Source organism: Hemitrygon akajei, chromosome 2 (assembly GCF_048418815.1).
Source record: "Hemitrygon akajei chromosome 2, sHemAka1.3, whole genome shotgun sequence".
Lineage (NCBI taxonomy): Eukaryota > Metazoa > Chordata > Chondrichthyes > Myliobatiformes > Dasyatidae > Hemitrygon > Hemitrygon akajei.
The window spans coordinates 14,095,391-14,121,762 of NC_133125.1; the positions used below are offsets into that span (position 1 = coordinate 14,095,391).

At 43.4% G+C, this 26,372-nt stretch overlaps 2 protein-coding genes across 3 annotated transcripts in view; both read left to right on the plus strand.

Moving 5' to 3' along the window:
• The window catches only part of ankrd34bb (ankyrin repeat domain 34Bb), a 40,653-nt gene extending 24,336 nt beyond the window's left edge, over window positions 1-16,317 (plus strand). For both annotated transcript variants that reach the window (XM_073067335.1, XM_073067330.1), the window contains exon 2: window positions 12,088-16,317. In XM_073067335.1, coding sequence (XP_072923436.1) covers window positions 12,123-13,739 — 1,617 coding nt within the window. In that variant the 5' untranslated portion in view covers window positions 12,088-12,122 and the 3' untranslated portion in view covers window positions 13,740-16,317. The remainder of the gene's footprint in view (window positions 1-12,087) is intronic.
• Window positions 16,318-16,980: 663 nt separating this feature from the next.
• On the plus strand, window positions 16,981-25,512 carry LOC140739237 (protein mab-21-like 3). The gene is made up of 4 exons (XM_073067344.1): window positions 16,981-17,776; window positions 22,718-22,934; window positions 24,539-24,716; window positions 24,798-25,512. The coding sequence occupies exons 1-4, from the start codon at window positions 17,353-17,355 to the stop codon at window positions 25,029-25,031; spliced, it is 1,053 nt and encodes a 350-aa protein (XP_072923445.1). The 5' UTR covers window positions 16,981-17,352; the 3' UTR covers window positions 25,032-25,512.
• Window positions 25,513-26,372: the final 860 nt, after the last annotated feature.

Below are 26,372 nucleotides of genomic sequence, written 5' to 3' on the forward strand. Positions count from 1 at the left end.
TTTGTAAGACCGGCACAGACTCATAACCAGAGAAAACAGAGGTAACTTGGCCCCCAAGCCATTCAGTCAGATTGTGGCTGCCTTGAGCTCCATATTTCTGCCTGTTCCCCATTACTCTCAACTGTCCTCTAGACCAAAACTCCAATCAGTCACCTTGACACCGTCAGGAAATTCAGAAGAGATTTCAAACGTCAGGGGCTATCTCCCACATGGAACTGCTGAGGCAAAAATGTCAACATATTCAACAGGAAGATAAACAAGTACAGGAGGCAGGGAGAAACTGAAGCATATTTTAATAATGTGGGAAGAAAAGGGTGGGGAGAAAGTCGTGTGAAGCATTAACTCTGATACTAACTGGTTAATGTAATAACATGTAAGATATAAGTAATTTTCATAGAGACAGGTGGTAAATGTGTAAGGAATTACAGTGATCTCTGAAGATACAAACTTCTTGATGTGTTCTTACAAGCCCTTCCTTGCTCCCTCTGGAATTTACACGGCTTTCAAATTGCATAATGAAATCTCCGAAATCCCAAATCAATTATGTCCAGTTGCTGGCAGCTCAGAGCTCCAATAAACAAGGTTTCCCACTACACAAACACATTAAATTAGTGCAATTAATCATTGAAACTGCAGTTGTTAAGTTATTTTCATATATGCAGCAACTTTACACAGCAGAGCTCTGTTGCTGGCAGTGCGTGTAGCAAATATTGGTATGTGTCTCTTCATTTTTTGATTGGACATTCCCATTCCTCAGGCCACCAGTGAACTATCAGAAGATAATTTCATTAGGGCTTGTACTGTTTCAACCACCTAGACGTTCTGCTGTGTCAAGACATTTTTCTCTTACATAGAGCACTACAGCACAAAAACAGGCCCTTTGGCCCATCTAGTCCATGCATTATTCTGCCTAGTCATATTGACCTGCATCTGGACTATAGCCATCCATACTGTTCCCATCCATGTACCTATCCAAATTTCTTTTAAATGTTGAAATCAAAACCGCATCCCCCACTTCTCCTGGCAGCTCATTCCACACTCTCAGAGTGAATAACATTTCATCTTTCATCCTTAACCTATGACTTCTAGTCTTGGTTTCATCTAACCTCATAATTTAGTATGCCTCTATCAAATCTCCTCTCATTCTCCTACACTCTAGGGAATAAACTCCTAATCTGTTCAATTTCCCTATATCTCAAGTCCTTAAGTACTGGCAGCATCCTTGTAAACTTCCTCTGCACTCTGTCAATATTATTTGCATCTTTCCTGTAGGTAGGTGACTAAAACTGCACACAATACTCCAGATTAGGTCTCACCGACATCTTATACAATTTCAATACAACGTCCCAACTCCTGTACTCAGTACTTTGATTTATGAAGGCCAATGTGCCAAAAACTTTCTTTACAACCCTATATATCTGTGACGCCACTTTCAAGGAATTATGGATCTGTATTCCCTGATCCCTTAGTTCTACCGCACTCATCTGTGCCCTTCTTCTCAGTGTCCTTGTTGGTCCTCCCGAAGAGCAACACCACACACTCGTCTACACTAAATTCCAACTGCCATTTTTCAGTCTATTTTTCCAGTTGGTCCAGATCCCGCTGCAAGCTTTGATATATTTCAGCCAATTACATCTTAATATAATGTAGGTATCTATGTCAGAACCTTTCAGTGAAGGGATTTTATCAGTATTGTGTTGCTGTTAAGTGAAACCAGGCCAGGAGTTGTCAGGGCCTTGGAAAGTAGAACAGTGGCTAGAGCTATAGGTACATGGTTCCCTAAAAGTGGAGACAGAGGTAAATAGGGTGGCGAGAAAGATACTTGGCAAAATTGTCTTCTTTGATCAGGACACTGGGTACAATAGCTGGGGTGTCATGTTACAGCTGTACTGCATTTGGGTGTCACGAATGGCTCTGGTCACTTGAGTCCAGGAAGGCATCGTTAAGCTGCAGAAAAGTTCCACAACGATGGAACTTTTCCAGGACTGGAGGATTTGAGTCCTAAGTTGAGTCCAGACAGGCTGGGACTATTTTTCTCCCTGGAGCAAAGGAGGCAGAGCGGTGAGCTGACAGAGATTCATGAAAATCTGAAGGGGCATAGATAAGGTGGATGGTCAGTCTTTTCCCCAGGGTAGGGGTGTTTAAAGGTAGAGGGCATGAGTGTTCCAGGTGTAAGGGAATCATTTAAAAGGAAGGTTTCTCCACACAGAGGGTGGCAGGTGCATGGAATGTGCTGCCAGATGGAGTGGGTGGGGGAGAGGGACAATTACAGGATTTAAAAGACATTTGGACAGGTAAATGGATAGAAAAAGCTGCAAGGAATCTGGGCCAAAGACAGGGAAACGGGACCGTTTGATGTAGATAACTTCGATCAGGATGGACAAGATGGGCCGAACGACTCTAGATTCTAAATCTCTTTTTATAACTCAAGCCCTACAGCGTAGTAACATCCTACACCCTTTCCAGCTTAATGGGTGGGCAGAACTGCACACAACAATAAATAAATAAATACTGTGAATGGGGTCTTGTCAGCGATTTGCACGTTTTAACGTGATGTTTCCATGACTGATGAAGGCCGGGCACTCCTGACAACCCTGCCCACTGTGCCACCACTTTCATGGTGAATTTTACCGATGCCATTTTGTATTTTGCTGGTTAAAACTGAATTTATAATTTTAAACTGTCACAATGGGACTTGAGATTCCTGGCTGGCTTACTTAGAACTTAGAACAGTCCAGCACAGCGCAGATCCTTCAGCCAACCTTCTAACCTATTAACACCACCTCACTACTTCTTCATTTCTATTTTTGCACCATCTCTCTAATTTAACTATTACACTTACTGTAATTCAGTTTTTTCTCTATTATTATGCATTGCATTGTACTGCTGCCACAAAGGACAACAAATTTTACGACATACGCCAGTGATATTAAATCTGATTCGGATACTCTAATGATCAATCTAACCCTCCCCTCCAACACAGCCCTCCACTTTCCATCATCAATATGCCTATCTAAGAGTCTCTTAAATGCCCCTAATGTACCTGCCTCTACCCCCACTCCTGGCAGCATGTTCCACACACCCACGACCTTTAGTCTTTTCCTCAGGAATATATCTATCATAGTACAACTGCCGCACTCCCTCTACTAAATTCCAGCCACCATACCAGATATTTTCTCTGTCTTTGCACAGCGTTACCATTAACCAGACAACAGAAATTTGTCAGCCTAAGAAGACTGCAAAATTCAGTTTGATTTGTATGACTCAGTAACACACTTTATGGTGGTAACCCATTATCATTTTTTTTTAAAAAAATCATTATTGAGGCTGGAAGTTGAAACGAACACTGAACAATTTAGTCAGATTGGTAAGCAAATATTCAAAAGGTCAGTGGAAATGTGTTAAAGCAAGCCCATTAACCTGGTTGTTGCTGCTTTTCATTGTGCACTGTGTAATAATGATAGGCTGATATTGCAGTAACATTTACCAAGGTGCAAAAAAAATGGGAAAGGATACAGTTTGGAAAGAGGAATGGGAGTAGTGAGAGTTTTGCGCACAGAAAGCTTCTGGCATGTTGGCCTTCATAAATCTAAGTTCTGAGCACGGGAGATGGGACGTTACACTGGAGTTGCATAAGACATTGCTGAGGCCTAATTTGGAGTATTTGTGCAGTTTTGGTCACTTACTATACCAATAAGTACAGTAGGTATCAATAAGTTCTAATAATATCTAGTAATAGATATCAATAAGTTTGAAAGTGTGCAGAGAAAATTTACAAGGATGTTGCCAGGTCTGGAGAGTTATAAGGAAAGACTGAATAGGTTAGGACTTTATTCCTTAGAATGTAGAAGACTGAGAGGAGTTTTGATAGAGGTACACAAAATTATGAGGGGTATAGATAAGGAAAATACAAGCAGGCTTTTTCCACCGAGGTTGAATGGGGCTACAACTAGAGGTCATGGGTTAAGGGTGAAAGGTGAAAAGTTCTAGGCATACATGAGGGGAAACTTCTTCACTCAGAGGGTCATGTGAGTGTGGATTGAGCTGCCAGCATAAGTGGCGTGTGTGAGCAAAGTTTGGATACAGGGAGGGTAAGGATATGGAGGGCTATGGTCCCGGTGCAGGTCAATGGGAGTAGGCCGTTTGCATGGTTTGTCATGGACTAGATGGGCTGAAGGGTCTGTTTCTGTGCTGTACTTTTCTATGACTCTATAATCTTTGAAGGAGACAGAGCATACTGAGAAAGCAATTTAAACAGCAAACAGGTGCCCAAACTACACAGACCAAAGTACAAAGGTGAGAAGGTGATGATTAATACTGGTTTGTCCGTACCTAAGGGAGTCTAGGACCAGAGGACACAGCCTCAGAATAGAAGGATGTCCCTTTAGAATGGATATGAGGAGGAATTTCTTTCACCAGAGGGTGGTGAATATGGAATTCATTGCCATAGACAGCAGCAGCAGTCAAGTTATTGGGTGTATTTAAAGCGGAGTTTCTTCATTAGTCAGGGTGTCAAAGGTTACAGCAAGAAGGCAGAGAATGTGGTTGAAAGGATTAATAAATAATGGAATGGCGGAGCAGACTCGATGGGCCACTCTGCTCCTATGGTCTTATTTTGAGGAAATAACATCTTGCACAGTTTTTTGGTGCTGTTATTGGTTGATTATTATCACGTGCAGGTACAGGTCAACGGGACCAGGCAGTTTGACACAGACTAGGTGGGCCAAAGGAATTGTACTTCTGAATGACTGTATTTAGTGAGATAATGGATGGAATCCCACCAGCGTGCTTTACAGAAGTACTGGAATAAACTGCTGAAAATATCACACTATCAGCCTCCGAACATCCAGCTGATTTGGCTCATTCTGCAAACATGCTTACACTGGGAGATTGGCCGAGTTGCAGTTGTTTTCCAGAAGTGTTTTAAGGGTGGAGAGCCGGGCTGTGTGTGCAAACAGTTGCAGAAGGTACCAACATGGTCCCTTTGAAACTTTGATTGTTCTTACTGTATATCACAGTGAGCAGGCTCCACTTAGCAAAGCTGGAGAAAATCTAGCAGGTCCACAGAGGGTTTATGTGAGTCATTAAGGAGAGCTAAATTGGCTGAGCGTGCTGAGCTGTGATAAATTTTCCACTGTTGGTTTAACAGGATTACCCATAATGGGGGCTGACAACCAAATATTCAAAGGCAAATGACAAGTGGTAACATTCGTCACCAGATTTTCCAAGATGGCTTGTCAATCATCAACAGTTCCTTGGAATAACCTGGCACTGCTTCAAGATTATGCCACCTGGCAAAATGAAATTGCTTTGGGACGTTCATGCACATTGACCATACAAGACTCCCTTGCCTCTCTACAAGAGAGGGAAACAAAATTACAGCTTGAAATGTGCTTATTTTTGGCAACTAGACACTACACGATAATAATGGTGGGTGGCGGGATGCTGATGTTTCATGCTAGAATAAGTGGGGGAGGGGAAGGATGATGCCGCTTGTGTATGGGAGGGGGCAGGGAGCTTTGGGGTTCTTCCATTTTTTTCTGTCATTCTTTGGGGGATCTCTTCAGTTTTGAGGATGTCTGCGGAGTGTAAGGTTTTCAGGTTGTATATTGTATACATTCTCTAATATTAAATGGAACTATTGAACCATTGAAGCCTATTCTGAAGCATATTGAAATTATCTATTAAATTTTTGTGGAAGTTTCATGCTCATTTTAAGTCTTGTATTTGTGGATCACCGGTTATCTATGCACTCAGTGGCCACTTTATTAGATATACCTGTGCATTTGCTCATTAATGCAAATACCTAATCATCCATTTATTTATTTATTGAGATATAGCATGAATAGGCCCTTCTGGCTCTTTGAGACGGGGCGGTTGGGGTTTCTCAGAAACTGCTGATTGGATGGGTTTTTATGTGCAACAGTCTCTAGAATTTTTCAGAAAACGGTGTGCAAAACATAAAACTTGCAGTGAGCTGCAGTTCTGTGGATGAAAACTCCTTGTTAATGTAAGAGGTCAGAGGAGAATGGCCAGTCTGGTTCAAGCTGACAGGAAGACAACAGTGACTCAAATAACCACACGTTACAACAGCGATATGCAAAAGAGCATCTCTGAATGCTCAACACATTGAACTTTGAAGTGAATAGGCTACAGCAGCAAAACACCAATGTGCTAAAAGCTCTCACACACACTGTGACCACAGGAGATACTAATAAAGTGGCAACTGAGTGTATGTTTTTCAAAATATGTCAAACTTATTTTAAATAAAATTATAAAATTAGGTAATTTAGCCCTCTTAAAAGCAGAAAATTGAGTTACTTTCTAATAATAACCGGTGACATTTCTAATTTGCCCATAGTCAGCTTGTACAGTACATGTTTTCAATATAAATCACATGGCAGTTACCAACATCTTTGTACATTTAAAAACATTTTATTTCATTTTTAATTTTTGCAATATTATATGTCTTCCCTTTTGCTTTTTTCATGACTTTGACTTCTCTTGTCAGCCACAATTGCCTCACTCTCCCTTTAGAATTTTTCTTCATCTTTGGGATGTATCTATGCTATGCCTTCCAAGTTGCTCCCTGAAACTCCAGCCATTGTTGTTCTGCCATCATCCCTGGTAATATCTCCTTCTAATCAATTTTGGCCAGCTCTGCTCTCATGGCTCTGTAATTCCATTTACTCGACTGCAATACTGATACATCTGACTTTAGCTTATCCTTCAAGAACATTAGGGTGAATTCTATCATCTTATAGGACTATAAGACATAAGAGCAGAATTCGGCCATTTGTACCATCAAGTCTGATAGATAGATAGATAGATAGATAGATAGATAGATAGATAGATAGATAGATAGATAGATAGATAGATAGATACTTTATTCATCCCCATGGGGAAATTCAACTTTTTTCCAATGTCCCATACACTTGTTGTAGCAAAACTAATTACATACAATACTTAACTCAGTAAAAAAAAATATGATATGCATCTCTGATCTACTTCTCCTCACAGCTCCAATCTCCTGCCTTCTCCCCATATCCCTCCATGCCCTGACCAATATATCAAACTCTTCCTTAAATATACATACAGAATTAGCCTCCACAGCTGCCTGTGGTAACTAATTCCACAGATTCATTAATCTCTGGCTAAAGAAATTCTTCCTCATCTCTCTTCTAAAAGGACACCCCTCTATTCTGAGGTTGTGTCTTCTGGTCTTAGACTCTTCCACAATAGGAAACATCCCCTCCACATCCACTCTATCAAGGCCTTTCACTGTTTGATAGGTTTCAATGAGTCACCCCTCATTCTTCTGAATTGCAGTGAATACAGGCCCAGAGCCATCAAACACTCCTCATATGATAAGCCATTCATACCTGAAATCATTTTTGTGAACCTCCTCTGAACCCTCCCCAGTTTCAGCACATTCTTTCTAAGATAAGGGGCCCGAACCTGCTCACAATACTCCAAGTGTGGCCTGACCAGTGTTTTTTTTAAATTCTCAGCATTACATCCTCGCTTTTATATTCTCGTCCTCTTGAAATGACGCTAACATCGCATTTGCCTTCCTCACCACAGACTCAACCTGCAAGTTAACCTTTAGGGAATCCTGCACAAGCATTCCCAAGTCACTTTGCGCCTCTTTTATTTTGTATTTTCATTGTAGCCTCACGTGTGGCACCTTGGCAAAGGCCTTCCGAAAATCCAAGCACACACCATCAACTGATTTTCCTTTGTCTATTCTGCTTGTTATTTTTTCTAAGAATTCCAACAGGTTTGTCAGACAAGATTTTCCCTTGAGGAAACCATGCTGACCACAGCCTATTTTATCATGTGCCTCCAAGTACCCAGAGACCTCATCCTTAATAATCAACTCCTACGCTTTCCCAACCACTGAGGTCTGACTAACCAGCCTATAGTTTCCTTTCTTCTGCCTCTCTCCCTTCTTGAAAAGTGGAGTGACATTTGCAATTTTCCAATCTTCTGGAACAATTCCAGAATCGAGTGATTCTTGAAAGATTATACTAATGCCTCCACAAATTCTTTAGCCACCTCTTTCATAACCCTGAAAAAATAACAAGCAGAATAGACAAAGGAGAATCAGTTGATGTTGTGTAATTGGATTTTCAGAAGGTCTTTGACATGGTGCTGCTTAACAAGTTATGAGCCCATGGAATTACAAGGAAGATTCTAGAATGAATAAAGCAGTGGCTGATTGGCAGGAGGCAAAGACTGGGAATAAGGAGAGCCTTTACAGGTTGGCTGCCGGTGACTAGAGGTGTTTCACAGGGGTCTGTGCTGGGACCGATTCTTTTTACATTATATGATAATGATTTAGATGATGGAATTGGGGGCTTTGTTGCAAAGTTTGCAGATGATATGTAGATAGGCAGAAGGGCAGGTAGTGTGAGAAAGTGGAGAGGCTACAGAAGGGTTTAGACAGATTAGAAGAATGGACAAAGAAATGGCAGATGGAATACAATTTCCAGGTTGAGTCTGTGGTGAGGAGTAGAGTGTTTGATGGCTCTGCGCCTGTATTCATTGTAATGAGGGGTGACCTCATTGAAACCTATCAAACACTGAAAGGCCTTAATAGAGTGGATGTTTCCTATGCTGGGGGAGTCAAAGATCAGAGGACCGTCTCAGAATAGAGGAGTGTCCTTTGGAAGCGAAGATGAGGAAGGTTTTCTTTAGCCAGAGATCAGTGAATTTGTGGAATTTTTTGCCACAGGCAGCTCTGGAGGGCAAGTCTTTATATATGTTTAAGGCTGATGTTGATATATTCTTGACTGATCAGGACATGAAGGGTTACAAGGAAAAGGCAGGAGATTTAGGTTGAGAAGAAAATTGGATCAGCTGTGATGAAATGACTGAGCAGATTTGATGGGCCAAATTCTGCTCCTATATCTTATGGTCTAATTCTCTCTTCAGGGCCTCATCCTTTTTCCTACTTATGCCATAGGTTCCAATATGTACCATGACTACCAGCTGTTCACCCTCCACCTCTATAATGCTGTGGACGCGATCTGAGACATAACTGTCCCTGGTACCTGGGAGGCAACATACCATTTGGGTGTCCCTTTCACATTCATAGAATCTCCTGTCTGCTCCTCTAACTATGGAATTCCTTATCAATACTGCACTCCTCTTTGACCCTCTCCCCTTCCCTTCTGAACCACAGAACCAGACTCAGTGCCAGACACCAAAAATGTCATGTATTCCAAAAATGAAGGAATACTCAAATGGTAAAATAGTACAACCGTGGCTGACAAGGGAAGTCAAAGCTATTGTAAAAGCAAATGAAAGGGCAAAAAACAAAGCAAAAATTAATAGGAAGATAGAGGACTGGGAAGTTTTTAAAAACCTACAGAGAGCAACTAAAAAAAAATCATTAGAAGGGAAAAGAGAAAATATGAAAGCAAGCTAGCAAATAATTTCAAAGTGGATAGTAAAAAGTTTTTTCAAGTATGTTAAAAATAAAAGAGAAATGAGAGTGGACATAGGACCACTAGAAAATGAGGCATGAGAAATAATAATGGGGAACAAGGAATTGGCTGCTGAACTAAATGAGTATTTTGCATCAGTCGTCACTGTGGAAGACACTAGCAGTATGTCTGATGTTGTAGTGTGTGAAGGAAGAGAAGTGGGTGCAGTTACTATTACAAGAAAGAAGGTGCTCAAAAAGCTTAAAGACCTAAGGTACATAAGTGACCCAGACCAGATGAACTCCACCCTTGAGTTTTGAAAGAGGTAACGTTAGAGATTGTGGGGGCATTAGAAATTATCTTTCCAAAAATCATTGGACTCTGGCATGGTGCCAGAGGACTGGAAAATTGCAAACGTTACTCCACTCTTTAAGAAAGGAGGAAGGCAGCAGAAAGGAAATTAGAGACCAGTTAGCCTGACCTCAGTGATTGGGAGGATGTTGGAGTCAATTGTTAAGGATGAGGTGATGGAGTATTTGGTGACACAGGACAAGATGGTACAAAGTCAGCATGGTTTCCTTCAGGGAAAATCATGCCTGATGAACCTGCTGGAATTCATTGAGGAGATTACAAGTAGGATAGATAAAGGGGATGCAGTGGATGTTGTACATTTGGACTTTCAGAAGGCCTTTGACAAGGTGCCACACATGAGGCTGCTTACAGGAAACTTAGAGCATTGGCTGATTAGAGGCAGTGAGTGAGAATAAGAGGATCCTTTTCTGGTTGGTTGCCAGTGAGTAGTGGTGTTCTGCAGGGATCGATGTTGGGACTGCTTCTTTTTATGCTGTATATCAATGATTTAGATGATGGAATAGATGGCTTTGTAACCAAGTTTGCAGATGATACAAAGATTGCAAAGATTGGTGGAGGAGCAGGTAGTGTTGAGGAAACAGGTAGGATGCAGAAGGACTTAAACAGATTAGGAGAATGGGCAAGAAAGTGGCAAATGAAATACAATGTTGGAAAATGCATGGTCATGAACTTTAGTAGTAGAAATAATTGTGCAGACTATTTTTTAAACAGGGATAAAATCCAAAAATCCAAAATGCAAAGGGACTTGGGAGTCTTTGTGCAGAACACCCTAAAGGTTAACTTGAAGGTTGAGTCAGTGGTGAGGAAGGCAAATGCCCTGTTAGCATTCATTTCAAGAGGTCTAGAATACAAGAATAAGGACGTGATGCTGAGGCTTTATAAGGCACTGGTGAGGCCTCACCTTGAGTATTGTGAACAGTTTTGCGCCCCTCATCTTAGAAAAGATGTGCTGGCATTGGAGAGGATCCAGAGGAGGGTCACAAGATTGATTCCAGGAATGAAAGGGTTATCATATGAGAAATGCTTGATGGCTCTGGGTCTGTACTCGCTGGAATTCAGAAAGTTGAGGGGGGATCTCATTGAAACCTTTTGAATGTTGAAAGGCCTAAACAGAGCAGATGTGGAAAGGATATTTCCCATGGTGGGAGAGTCTAGGACAAGTGGGCACAGCCTCAGGATAAAGGGGTACCCTTTCAAAACAGAGATGCGGAGAAATTTCTTTAGCCAGAGGGTGGTGAAGTTGTGCAATTTGTTGCCACGTGCAGCTGTGGAGGTCAGGTCATTGGGTGTATTTAAGACAGGAGATTTATAAGTTCTTGATTGGACATGGCATCAAAGGTTATGGGGAGAAGACCAGGAACTGGGGTTGAGGAGGAGATAGAAAAAAAGGATCAGCCTTGATTGAATGTTGGAGCAGACTCAATGGGCAAGATTCTGCTCCTATGTATTACAGTCTTATGGACCCAGTCGCTGTGGCACCCCCCCTTATAGCCCCCTCCTCCCGGCAATAGTACACAAAACAGTATACTTATTATTGAGGGGTACTTTGCACTGACTATCATATCCTTTCCCTCTCCTGACAGTCACCCAGCAATTTAGGGGTGTCTACCTCCCTGTAACTCCTATCACCTCCTCAGTCTCCCGTATGAGCCAAAGGTCACTGAGCTGCAGCTCCAGTTCCTTAACTCGGTCTCTAAGGAGCAGCTTGATGCATTTCATGCAGATGTATTTGTCTGGGAGACTCGAGGTTGCTCAGAGTTCCCACATCTCACACGAGGTACACACCACTAACCCTGGACCCATTCTCAATGCACTATCTCTGTACTAATAGATAAAGAAAGATAAAACTTACTAGAAACTTACTTAGCACCTCTGCCTATTCTCGCCCATGTCTGTTGAGTCAAAGCCAGTCCAGTCTAACGCTGTCCACTCCAACAATGGCCACTCCATGTACACCTCACTTCTTTTTATTGACCTGTGCCTGAAGGCCCTGAGCTCTTTTTAAACTCACGCTGCCTCAGCCAATCAAGTGACTGTTCGTGATGACTGCAGCCCGTCAAATTACAACTTTTATTCCTGATTGGACTGATTATTCCTTTCCACACACGCTATCTGGCCTGCTGAGTTTTCTGGCATTGTGTGTGTGTGTTAACATTATTCTTCTCATTTCATACACAGTGAGTATAAGTACTTCACTGATATTCTGGCTTTCGACGGTAAAGAACTGCCCCAGTTGTTCTGAGAAAGTTGCCTTGTTGACATACTTTTCCTTTTATTATTGCAGAGCCACCAAGTATCAGATCTGGAGAACATTAATCCATGAGTGACCCCTGGATCACAGAGAAAGCCATGGAAGATGGTAACTCCCTACTGAAAGCTGTCTACCTGAGCAGACTACGCCTCACCCGACTGTTATTGGAAGGTGGGGCTTATGTCAACGAGAGCAATGAACGAGGTGAAACTCCACTCATGATCGCCTGCAAAACCAAACACGTCGACCAGCAGAGCATCGGCAAAACAAAGATGGTGAAATATCTCCTGGAAAATCATGCTGACCCCAACATCCAAGACAAGTCGGGGAAGACAGCTTTGATGCACGCGTGCCTGGAGCGGGCTGGCGTTGAGATTGTCACGTTACTGCTAAGAGGCGGAGCTGACCCCAGCCTGGTGGACCACTCGGGCAGCTCCGCCCTGGTCTACGCCATAAATGCCGACGATAAGGAGACCCTCAAAGTCCTTTTGGATACCTGCAAGGCAAGAGGGAAGGAAGTAATTATCATTACCAAGGATAAGTCACCCTCTGGGAGGCAGACGACTAAGCAATATCTGAATGTAGTTCCTCCTAAAGATAATGACGGTCAAACTTCACCAGGCCCTTGCACCTCGCCCTCCGAAATCGAGCTGAGAACAACCCCGCCCCGCCCCACGCACAATGCCGTTGAAGATAAGCACATTTTCTCCTTCAAAGACCCAGTCCACGTCGGCAGTGACAGAGGTTCTTTGGAGCCGGGCTCGCCGACACGGAGCTCAGGCCAGCCCCAGCCAGGAGGCAGACTGCCGCAGCTGCAGCGGCTGCACTCTGAGCCGTGGCTGGCCATTTCCACACCGCTCCTCTCCCAGCATAAAACATCCTCCTTTCCGGAAGATGTGCGCAACCTGACCATGGAAGAAGGCCTTTCTCTTAAAATCAACGGCCTGAATTTACCCCAGAGAGTCTTCACCAGGCACCAAAGTATCGAGGTGAAAGACCCAGCAGCTTTGTTAAGGTCCTTAAATCGGGCTTCGGCTCTGACAGCACCAAGGAAGTTCTCCTGTGGAGAGATCCACTCGCAATCTCTTCCCTCCGGCCTGTGCCATAATCCCACCGTTCCCGTGGACACAGACACAGATCCAGATCCAATACCATCAATTTCTGTTTCTAGTTTACGGAACATTGTAGAGAGAAGAAACTTGGGCATTGATCATTACAATTCCGACTCACAACTCACAATCCGTTTAAAGCAAATGCCGGCTGACGAAGGCAAGCCAGTCCTGGAGAGGAAGAAAATATTCTCTTCGCCTTTGTCTGCAGTCACGAGTTCCAGAAGTTCCCTAGACAATTTGCGAATTAGTTCTCTGGGCACCGCGGGCAAGAGACACGCTGGCATTCTGGAGAGAAGGGGCTCGGGGACGCTGCTGTTAGACCATGTTTCACAAACAAGGCCGGGCTACCTCCCGCCCTTGAAGATGAATTCCCAGCGCCCGGTTCCTGATATTGGAACCAGTGACAAATGCGCGGTGGCACTCTCCGGTCCTGCAAAGCCTCGGGTACCAGCCGCCCCGAACAGTCAAAAAGCAACAAACATCAAAAGCAAAAAGGTCCTGCTGAGGAGGCACTCGGCCCAGGTGGAACAAATGAAGCAGCTGGCCAACTTTGAGGAGATCTTTGGACAGTGACGCCGTTCTCGGTGGAAAGGCGACAGAAGATACCTGAGACTTGAGAAAGCATTAATCACCTGTGTGTTTCTGTTAGAATAGAAAACGAGGTTTCCCACTCATCAATCCCCTGAAGCGACGTTCTGTAGGTTTGGTGCCGCGGGCATGCTCATTCACAAGTGCTCATCCTTTTGGGGGAATGTGACAAACAGCAAATAGCCATTTCCAGCTACAGAATTGCTCAAAACGAGGCAGATTATACCTCGGAAATGGAATATAAAGGTCAGATCAATAAACGGCCCCTGAAAGGTTGATCTAAAGAGGCAACAGAGGTTGAATCAAAGCTAGAAGTTCCAACACTCGCGCTTAGGCGGCAACCCTGTGCTGTCTGTTCGGTTGGGTCTCTCTCTCTGTGGGATTGAATGAATGTTCCCCATTGTTCACATTCCGCGGTTTGTACAGAGCCTCTTGTATAAACTAACAGCATATGGTTTCATATTATTTTAATGTTGGTATAATTAATCACTGCAAGAAACATTTGTATTGTAGAATGAAGTTAAAGAACATTTGTGGTAGACTGAAGAAATGTTAAAGGAAATAAGATGTAAAAACAAAATAGCGATGTTGTAATTGTTAAGACTTTTGCGAAGTCCAGAGGCCCCAGTATGGTCAGAGTTGATCATGGATGTTGCGTCCTGCATTGTTGACACGCAAGCCAGGACAGAACGAAGTGGAGAACAAGTTGTTGCCCGTGTAGCGGGCTCCCACTCTCCACGCAGGGGATGAATCCAAAGGAACGGCAAAAACTGATGCAGTTTGGCACTCGCGGCGCCATGGAAGTTGCCAGTCATCATTGAACTCAATATAGGACTGCCTTAGGGGCTCCAGCTCCAGAATTTTTCTCAGGGTTTACTCCTGAAGCCTCCGCCGTGAGTGGGAATAGCCACAAAGAGCAGAGATTTAAGATAAGACTTTTCTTTCTAGATGAGCTGCCAACCATGGCTGGTTAGCCCCGTCTGGCCACCGCGGCCTGTTTTAAGGCGCCAGTAACCCGCCTTTGCCCATTCTCCTGTTAGTGGAAATGGTTCCGTCGGGGTTAGTAGCTAGCAGGTGAATGCCAGGAACTGGACAGTCGCCAGAGGCTGTTTGAGACGCACACCATTGGGAGCATTTAATAGGCAGTGGGAGTTTACCCCCACTAAACCGCACTCCCCACCCCACACCGGCTATCACAGCTTTAAGGAATCTTTGCGACGTATTTACATGTTATTGGGTAAGGTTTGACCTCCAACCAACACACAAAATGCTGGAGGAGCTCAGCAGGTCAGGCAGCAGTGTACAGGAATAAAGAGTGGACAATTCGGGCCGACAATACCCAAGGGTGTCGGATTTACTTCGGATTTCCAGCTTCTGCAAAATCTCTTGCGTTTATGACAAAATGTACCTTTTTGCATTTGTTGCCAAATGGATGTACCTTCTGACCAATTCTCCCCAGTCTGTGGGATCGTGTGTACGAAACGGGACCCTAGGGTGTTGTTTTCGCGAATGTATGGTTCGGCACAGGGCAGAGTCCCTTATAAAACTGACAATGGGTCATTTGCTGGAGCCATCAGCGCAGAAAGGCTCCCAGCTTCATGCTGATCTTAATTCCTTCAGTGTGAGATTTACAAATTCTGTTTGCATAAGGTCATAGAGCACTACAACATCGAAACAGGCCGTTCGGCCTATCTAGTGGTACTAGTCTACCGAGTCCCATCGTGCTGCCCCTGGACCATAGTCCTCCATACCCCTCCCATCCATGTACCTGCCCAGATTTGTCTTAAAATTTGAAATCAAACCTATATCTACTACTTCATTCCAAACTGGTGGAGGTCCTCCCTCATGTTCCCTTTTAACATTTCATCTTTCACTCCAATTCCAATCTCACGCAAACTCAGCCTTTATCCTACCTCTGCCCCTCATCATTTTGTCTACCTCTATCACCCCCCCCCCCCCCACACACACACACACACACACACTTCTCCTATGTTTCAGGGAATAAAGTTCCAAACTATTCAACCTTTCCCTATACATCAGGCCCTCAAGTCCCAGAAACATCCTTGTAAATTTTATCTGTACTCTCAATATTATACCTTTCCTGTAACCAGAACATGTATGGTCTGAGGTTCGAAAGTGTTGAACTACATCAAACTATAATGTAAACTTTAAACACTGCATGTTTTAAAAACATTTTCCGTACTTTTTTGCTTTTGGTTAGTTTTTGCATTTGTAGTTATAAACTAGAAGTAATTCCCCATTGAAGGAAAATTTCCTGAAGGTGTATCAGGACGTTCGCTGTCTCGCTCAAAGGCGACAGTCTTGTTCCCTGGTTAGCCGGTTGGCAAATCAATCAATAAACAGAGCAAAACTCTCAAAACGATGCTAGACAACACCTGATCATCTCAGTGGTATGTCAAATTGTGTTTCATGAGTGTATTCACTTAGCCGAATCCTGTTTTCTGGGCACAGTTGGGAGAGCGCACACCCTTCTCCCAAAGTAAAATGACTGGATCATTTATGAAAAGTCTCTGGGCTTGGTTTCCCTTCTGTCAGGTATGATACACCAGAATTACCCACTCTCCGATACAAAAGAGAATGAAGATGACCAAGAATCAAATGTAGGTGTCAAGCGGTTCTAACATATTCACAAAACATACCGTAGTTCATCGCATTGCGCGTTTACAAGCAGCCAGGCACGACGAAGTAAAAAACCAGCGAAATGAATGCTGTGTGGACCAGCGTGCACTGGGAGGTGCGGGTGTGTGGACTGCACTGCCGGGGGGGGGGGGGGGGAGGGTGCGTTGGTAGCTGCAGACAGATTAGGGGCATTAAGAGACTCTTAGATGCACATGGATGAAAGAAAAGTGGAGGGCTATGTGGGAGGGTTACTCTGTGCAGAGTAGTTGAAAAGGTCGGCACAACATTGTGGGCTGAAGGGTCTCTATGTTAATTGCATGCAGGACCCGGCACCAGGCGGACCACCGCAGCTTCTCTTTGTCTTATTTGCACAAAGGCAGCTCCTGCAGACTGTGCTCATCACTCTTCGCTGCTCGTTCCCTGGGCATCTCCTGTCATAAGAGGAAACTCTTCTGTGTACACAATTTCAAATTCTTTCATTGTTCAGCAATTTGTACCCGCTCACCGCCCCCCAACTTCCTGTTATTTCAGAAAGAGTCCAGCCTGCTTACACTCAGATATCCTCCCCAGCGTCCGACTTCTTTTACGCACGCAAAATGCTGGATGAACTCGGTAGACTCGGGCCGAGACCCTTAGTCAACCTCTGATACCCTCTCAGCACTGCACTTCTGGCGGGCTTTCTTAACGCAAAAATAGCCTTTTATGATATTAATATTTAATTAATCTTCCCTGCTTTTCAGTTCAGTTATCTCTGGCATAAACAGAAGTTTTCCTTTTCCGTTTATGGTCTTGAGAGCCAAACCAGTAAATTGCTCAACAGAATGGAAAATTCCTTATCAGCGTATTTCCTTCCACGTTATCAGTGGGCAGGAAGTTCAGCTCTGCTCGCGTCGAGAAGTTCAGACCGCCGCACTGAAAGACTGCGAACGAAAGTAGTGCAAGTTACCCTGACGTAAAAATGGATTTGAATGTGTTTGCGAGGACGGAGCGACTCGAGGGGCCTCTGCAAGAATATTACCGAACAAACGTCAAGAAAGAGTCAGGCAAACGCGAAGTGAAAAACACTTTGCAGTCCACGATAAAAGACCTTCTTGAATTCATCCACGGCCGGGACAAGCTGTTTGCAAATAACTTCATCCAGGTGGGGAGTATTGCGGACCGAACCAAGGCGGAGGCACTGAATGAACTGGACGTGCTCGTCCCTCTCCAGAAGGACAAATTCCGCGTCGCTGCCATTGATGAGCATTTGGACGCGTTTGAAGTCGACGAGTATGTTGGTGGTTCGTGGAGATGCCTTTCTCACGATGAAACCATTATGAGGTTGTTTAATCTGGTAAAGGAATATAAAGACATTTACTACAAAGATAATCATCGCTTTCAAGGTAAAAACGTACAAAACTTAATATTATTTAGGGCCAGAGAAAAGAGCCTCGAAATACAAGGACACCCCTTTAGAACGAGATGGGGAGGAATTTCTTTAGCCAGAGGGTGGTGAACCTGTGGAATTCCTTGGCACAGACGGTTGTGATGTCAAGTTATTGGGTATAGTTAAAGTGGAAGTTGATAGATTCTTGATTAGTTAGAGTGTCCACGGTTAGGGGAGAAGGCAGGAAAATGGGGGCGAGAGGGATAATAAATCAGCCACGATGGAATGGCGGAGCAACATCGATGGGCCGGATGGCCTTACTCTGCTCTTATGTCAGAATCAGAACCAGGTTTATTATCAGCGGCATGTGACGTGAAATTTGTCAACTTAGCAGCAGCAGTTCAATGCAATGCATAATCTAGCAGAGAGAGAAAAAATAATACATATAATAAAACATAATAATAAAAAACAAGTAAATTAATTACGTATATTGAATAGATTATTTAAAAGTGCAAAAACAGAAATACTGTATATTAAAAAAGTGAGGTAGTGTCCAAAGCTTCAAAGTCCATGTAGGAATCGGATGGCAGAGGGGAAGAAGTAGTTCCTGAATCACTGAGTGTGTGCCTTCAGGCTTCTGTATCTCCTACCTGATGGTAACAGTGAGAAAAGGGCATGCCCTGGGTGCTGGAGGTCTTTAATAATGGACGCTGCCTTTCTGAGACACCACTCCCTAGAAACGTCCTGAGTGCTTCGTAGGCTAGTCCCCAAGATGCTCTTATTATCTAAACAACGTTAGCCAATCAGTTTGAACATTAGTAAAATAAATGAACTGATCCAAACAGTGTTAGAGTAAAAACCACCCTTTCACATGTTGTCATCATTCAGCTGAAACAGTTCTCTTGGTTTGATGATGGTGTATCTCCCTGCTAGATTCTGCCATTAGCTGCTGTTACACCCATTCGGAGTCAGTGGCTTCAGACTCAGAGCTCAGGCTGTGTGTGATAGTTTATATGTGGCGTCCAACACTTCGACCTGAAGACACTGTGATTGCGATTGTGGTTCAGTTGTCTGGACAGCCCTGAAAAATCAGATTCCTAAACTCAAAGACTTCAAGTTGATCGATGACGTAAACGATGCATTCCACTGTATGTTTCCAGGAACATGTGACAAATACTGTAAGGCTAATCTTTTAAATTATTCTCTGTTTAACCTTTGGCGCCCAAGCCTGCATACCAGCAACGTTTATCAAGATCACACACAGTGCCTATAGAAAGTATTCACCCACCCTGGAAGTTTTTAACTTTTATTGAATCACAATGGATTTAATTTGGCTTTTTTTTTTGGACACTGATCCTCAATCAGGATACACAGAAGAACTCGGTCAGAGTTTCACCAGACAAGGATCCACAATAACCAAGCAAAAGGAGTTTGGCAAGCCCGTCTGAAATGCACCCTGGAGCATGCAGGAATTCAGAAACAGACAGCCCTGCCTGTCCAGACAAAGCAATAACCCCCGACTATAACAACCACAAGTCACTGAAAATCCAGTGCTCATTCAGTCACCCCAAATTGAATAAAAGTGATAAATACAAAGAGAGTTTAACAATCCCCATGATCCCAAATGAAACACTTACAACGCAAAGTGAAAAACCAGAGCCAGTCCGAGGACAAACAGACAGACATAAAAGGTAGGCTATCCAAGGAACACTGCCGACACACAAGATTACACGGAGAAACTACAATCCACATACTAATTTAAAAAAAATTATTTTCTTTTAAAAACAACCCATGGTTGTGACACTGCTCCCACTCACTCAGGGAACGGATACATTTATCCCCATGGACATGCTGGGTTTACCCCAGCGGAGACATCACCCTGTCCCTACCAATCCAGCAATTTAAATGAGCTTTCTTTGGCAAACACGAGGAAATCTGCAGATGCCAGAAATTCAAGCAACACACACAAAATGCTGATGGAACGCAGCAGGCCAGGCAGCATCTATAGGGAGAAGTACGTGTCTCGGCCCAAAACGTCGACTGTACTTCTCCCTATAGATGCAGCCTGGCCTGCTGCATTCCACCGGCATTTTGTGTGTGGAGCTTTCTTTGGAGTTGGAGAACACAGGTCAGCACAGCGCTATGGGCCGAAGGGCCTGTACAGAGCTGTAATTTTCTTTGTTCTATGTTTCCTTCCCACGTCAACCTGAAAACTTCACCTTTCTTCAACAGATGTAGTTTGGATTTGAGAGTATTTCTAGCATTTTTAGTTTTCTTTAAATTTTAGAATTTCTGCAGCCGTAGGGGGTTTTGTTTTCACTGTGGAGACTTGTCCACTGAGCATTTCCAAGTAGAGATGAATATGTTTTGAGATAGTAGAGGGAGGAAGGGACATGTGGTCAGTGCAGGGAAGAGGCACTGAGCTCAAATATCAGCCTCAATATAACTGCGTAGCAGAGCAGGCACCTGTCCCTGTTCCTGTTTCTTATACATTCACTGTCACCACACAAGAGTTGGACATCAACTAGAAAGCATAACCACCCCCACCAACATTTCCCTTGCTGAGACACCCTGGAGGTCACCATTGGGCAGAAGCTCTCTTAGAACTGCCACATTAATCCAGTGACACACATGCGGAGCGGAGACTAGTGTTCTGTCACCCATCTCCAAAGACTTTGCATTACCTCAGAGACACAGATCTGGAGTATGAGGGAATACTGTCCACCGAATGAGCACTCCTCCAATAAATGTAAAGGAATTGAACTCCGTCCTGGACCCTGCAGTCCATTTGCCCTGCCCATCACTCACCCACTCACCAAAACATCAGAGCTTTCTGACCACAGTTTGTGCTCTCAACAGAATTCATTCCACATCACCTCCCAGATGGAAAATCCATACCATCAGGAAGGACATGGGAATGCTACTCTTCAATTTTTTTTTTATATGACATCTGATATCACAATCTCTTGCTGTTCCTTTTGAAGGCTGCAAATACCCAGCCATCAGGCAGCATCCGTGGAGGGAGAGAAACAGAGTTAATGTTTCAGGCTGGTAACCGTCTGTAAGAACTCACCAGCTGTGAAACAAACAGGAAAAGCTGTGTTTCTGAAATTATTGGTTCAGTATTCAGAGGATGGCATTGTAGTATTGTGGTTAGCAGAGCATTTTATAGCATGAGCAACCCAGGTTCAATTCCCACCACTGTCTGTAAGGATGTATGCTCTCTGTGTCCCACCACTGTGAGGATGTATGATCTTCATGTCCCACCACTGTTGGTGAGGATGTATGATCTTCATGTCCCACCGTCGGTGAGGATGAATGTTCTCCATGTCCCACCACTGTCGGTGAGGATGTATGCTCTCCATGTGTCACCACTGTGAGGATGTATGATCTTCATGTCCCACCACTGTTGGTGAGGATGTATGATCTCCATGTCCCACCACTGTTGGTGAGGATGTATGATCTCCATGTCCCACCACTGTCAGTGAGGATGTATGATCACCATGTCCCACCACTGTCGGTGAGGATGAATGTTCTCCATGTCCCACCACTGTCTGTAAGGATGTATGCTCTCTGTGTCCCACCACTGTGAGGATGTATGATCTTCATGTCCCACCACTGTTGGTGAGGATGTATGATCTCCATGTCCCACCACTGTTGGTGAGGATGTATGATCTCCATGTCCCACCACTGTCAGTGAGGATGTATGATCACCATGTCCCACCACTGTCGGTGAGGATGAATGTTCTCCATGTCCCACCACTGTCTGTAAGGATGTATGCTCTCTGTGTCCCACCACTGTGAGGATGTATGATCTCCATGTCCCACCACTGTCGGTGAGGATGTATGATCTCCATGTCCCACCACTGTCTGTGAAGATGTATAATCTCCATGTCCCACCACTGTCTGTGAAGATGTATGATCTCCATGTCCCAGCACTGTGAGGATGTATGTTCTCCATGTGATCACATTCCAAAGACTTACAGATTAGGATTTGAGAGTTGTGGGCAGAAGCAGGTCGAACTCCTAGCTCCTCGCACCGTGTTGGTCATTGACACAAATGACGCATTTCACTGTATGTTTTGATGTACATGTGACAAATAAAGCCAATCTTTATCTGTATCTTATTTAAATCTTCAAGTCCTGAGAACTGTAAAGTTCCAAGTCAAAAGCAAAACATCCTTTTTAATTCTATGATTTTATTTAAAATAGACTATGCTTCTGTATCGGAGACCCATCATGTATGAGCTTCTGGCATATTCACAGATAATTGTGGTGCTGGCTGATCACTGCTGCATATTGGCAAACACTTTTGTTGGAAGTCACCATTGTCATTTACAGTATTTCATTTTGTCCCCAGGGAAATGGAATTAATTTTCAGCTTTCCAGTGTATCAATTCGTTTAACTATAGGACCATACGACATGGGAGAAGAATTAACCATTCAGTCCATTGAATCTGCTGTGCCATCGTGGCTGATTTATTATCCCTTTCAATCCTTCTCCAGCCTTCTCCCCTTAACCTTTAATGCCCTTACCAATCAAGAACCCATCAGTCTCCACTTTAAATATACCCAATGACTTGGCCTCCACAGCTGCCTGTGACAATGAGTTCCACAGATTCATTACCCTCCAGCTCATTCCTCCTTCTCTCTGTTCTAAAGGGAACTTTAGAAATGGACACTGGTCCTTATCTTCTGGGGCTGTGCCCTTTGGACCTAGATTTTCCTACCATAGAAAACATCCTTTGCACGCCCACTATTCTAGACCTTTCAATGAGATCCCCCCCTCCAGCAGGTGGTGCAGGTCCAGAGCCATCAAATGCTCCTCATACATAAATCTTTTCATTCCTGGGATCATTCTCATGAACTGCTTCTGGACCCTCCCCATTGCCACTTCATGAGAAGGGGCACAAAATTGTTCACAATACTCTAATTAATGACCAACCCTTGTTTACAGTTAGAAAGAAGAAGATAACAGCTTCAGCTCTGCCTCTGATGATCAACTGGATAGATGTGGATATGGTGCTTTGTATCGAAAATGCTCTCTCATTCTCGGATGTGAAATGGCTTTACCCAAGTTGGTTCAATGGCAGGTCCAGATGGTTGAGCTATGAACAACAGGAGCGAGTGAAGAGCTTTGGGATAGATTTGACGTGTCAGGGAATACACTGGAGGTAAACAAGATCGTCATGTGTTTGTGGCATTAAATATTTGTTTAATTGAGACCCTGGATAAAACAGTGTATCTACAGGCTTATTGTATCCAATGTAGTTTAATTTTTCTGGAAGGATTTCAGTAAAAATAATATGTAATGTCTTCCTTCCAAGTCCATTTAACCATGGAAAGTAGCCCAGAGGATCATTGTGTTTCAGATATAAGCTGTCTCATCAGAGAGAATTTGTCTGAATTAACCCAGTGTTACAGGTCTGTTACAGATAGAAGTGGTGATTTGATTAAACACCTTGAGACATCATACAAATATAAACACTCATTAAATTAATGTAGTTTAAAAAGATTGTCTTAAAAAGTTATAACTTATCAACAACTGGTATTTAATGTAGAAAACTATTACAAGATACTTTACAAAAGCATAAGCAAAAACACATTCATATTATGCCCAGAAAAGGATTTGGTGGTGGGGGGGGGGGGGGGGGGGGGAGAGCACACAAAAATTGGTCAAACTAACATAACAGAACAAATAAAATGAAAACTAACTAGTGATTGAGTGCACTGCCAGAGGTGGTGGCAGAGCCAGATACATTAGGGACAGTTAAGCAAGTCTTAGACAGAAAAATTGAGGGCTATTGGTGGGAGGCTAGATTGATCTTAGAATAGGTTAAAGGGTCAACAGATGGGCTGAAGGGCCTGTACTGTTCTAAACTCTGACTGATTGTATTGTTGCTGGATTAAAATGTTTTCAGAAGATTCTCTCTCTACTGCCTGTTACGCCATTGACATTTAGGGCAGCAATGAAGGTCCTCCATCTCTGCTGGTGTTCAGGGTTTCCTTCATTGTGTTAGTAACTCGGGTTTTTTATGACTGTTAGTCATGCAAATTCTAGGGGAAGACTCAGGAATACTGTTGCGCTCAGATGTAGGATTCTTCATTGCTTTTTTCATAACAATTTTGTTTTACTAGTCAAGAGTTGTTAGCCCGGAGCTAAACCCCCCAAACCTAGATGACCAGTGGACCACTGTTAGTCTGACCTCTACCCTTTGACCTGTTTGGCATAGGTGATACTACCGAGAGCCAAAGCACAAAGCCCTGACTCCAGCCAACATAGCTCTCCAGGTCATTGAGGCACGCAAGCCTCCAAACCATGATAAGGTTGTGGTTCTCTAGGTTTCAGAAGATTGTTTGTATGTACTGTATATGTACAGTAGAACTCACAGCACTAACAAACCAGTATTACACTTATGTTGAGTTGACTCCCGATACCAGCTGCTTTGTGTGCAAATAACTGGCTGCTTGAGCAATCCAGAAAGGTAGGTGAGAACACAGAGAAGAAAAATGAAAACTAATTGTGTAGATTTAGTACACTTACCAGATGGAAGTATGTAGAATCTCTCATTTCTGATTAGATGATTGGCTGAGGAGAATTATTGAACAAGACTGTGCTGGACTGTGTGCAGCTTTGGGCCAAGGCCCACTGCTCTGGGTGGGTTACTGATGCAACGACAGAATGCGGTCCCGCTGTCAAAACAGGCCAAGAGTTATTGTCATTGATAAGTGACGGAAATGCTGGCAAAATTACAACTCTCCATTACTGTTCTCAAAGGCCTTCCTTCTCAAGGATCGATGCCTTTTTATTTGGTGAAGTAGATGGGAAAGGTGGCTACCGTAAAAAGGCCTTCAAAATCTTCAAGTCTCTCAATAATTACTATTGGACTGTGGATCAATTGTGTGAGGGCTACAAAGGGAAGCCAAAACCGTTTCTCAACTCCTTTTTTACGAAGGTAAGTTTTTGTCAATATTTTCTAATTATATTGACTTTACAAGCTAGTTCAAATGTGTCTCACCTTTCCTTTCCTTGGTAGTTTCTGTACCTACACACCAGAGAAAAATATCCAGAGCCTCATCACTGGGATTCACTGGCAAAGTCATTCTGCAACTTCTTGGATGTTTTAAATGACTGCTGTAACCAGAAGTGTCTGTATCACTATTACCAAGCTAATGTTAACCTTTTTGAGCGTGTTGCCGATAAAACCTTCAAATGGTTGCAAGAAAAGATACACAATATCTTGGAAGATCCAGAAAATGAGATCGAATAATCTGATTGAGAGAAGGAAGAAGAAAAAAGACATTGTAGTTTCATTCAATTCCTCCGTGATGTGTTTGGAAATTGATACAATTAATATTTCTAATTTATATCTGGAATTATTTGGCTTCCCATAACTTCAGGAGAACTGCAGGAGAAATTTCACATTTACTATGGGGTGCCATGGCAACATAGTGGTTAGTGCAATGCTAGTGGTTAGTGCCCGGGACATCTTGGGAGTTCCGAGTTCAACTCCGGTGGTGTCTGGAAGGAGTTTGTAAGTTCTCCCTGTGACTGCGTGTGTTTCCTCCGGGTGTTCCAGTTTTCTCCCACATTCCAGACATGAATGGGTTAGAAGGTTAGGTGATCATTGTAAACTGTCCTGTGATTCAGTTAATGTTAAATAGATGGGTTGCAGGGTGGGGTGGCTCACTGGGCTGGAAGGGTCCGTTCCATACTGTATCTCTAAACAAATAAATAAATAATTAGCAAAATGCCTGAATTTATGGTGAATCATCAGGAGAGTCTCATTACTCAAATCATGCTTTGTATATTGAATACCAGTTGCAGAGGTAATTGCTCATTTCCATAGAAATACTGCACTGTTTGTGATTACTACATATATCCCTCAGAAATTCAAAGTTCATTTGTCATTCAACTATACCTGAATACTGATGAATACAGCTAAACAGCATTACTCCAAAGTCAAGGTGCAAAACACAGTACCAACAGTCTTACACAGCATAAGTTACATATAAGGTATCAGTACGGACACACAAAAAAATATATAGTCCAAGTCCCTGAGTCCCATGAATGTTGCAGCAGTCAGCAGCCAAAACACAATACTGCTTGTCCTCTACCGAGCGAACACTGGAGAGCAGCAATGACTCCAGCTTGGGCACTGCCTCCAATGGAGTGCACCAACTCCCGACACCTTTCTCCTGGGCGGCGGTAAACAGGCGACAACGTGGTTTGAGGCCTAGTTCTCGCTATGACGTCCACCAATAAATCAGTGAATCGGACTTGCAGCATTCCACATTAACAATGTCCAACAGGGTCTTGCAATTATAAGTCAGCCAACTAAGATGATCAGTCGCTGTTAGACTGCATACTGCCTTCGCGCACCAACTCCTCTGACACCTCTCTGTCGCGGGCAGCAGCACGATCTGCACCAAGTCCAACTCCATCAGTTTCTCCACCAACGAAAAACTCGCTGATGGGGTAGACCTGCAGTACTTCAAGTTCTTCATATCCAGCTGGGCCTTGCCATTGTAAAACAGACACTTTAAAAAGACAATAACACCTCTGGTTGACATCGTAGAAGCTGCTGTAATTGAGTGCGCCATCATCTTAA

Bases quoted from the DNA above. Each gene is read 5' to 3' on its own strand.
- LOC140739237 (XM_073067344.1), top strand. From the start codon at position 17,353: ATGGATTTGAATGTGTTTGCGAGGACGGAGCGACTCGAGGGGCCTCTG. The intron at 17,777-22,717 runs GTAAAAACGTAC...CCTTGTTTACAG, and splicing joins AGATAATCATCGCTTTCAAG to TTAGAAAGAAGAAGATAACA. The intron at 22,935-24,538 runs GTAAACAAGATC...CTGTTCTCAAAG, and splicing joins TGTCAGGGAATACACTGGAG to GCCTTCCTTCTCAAGGATCG.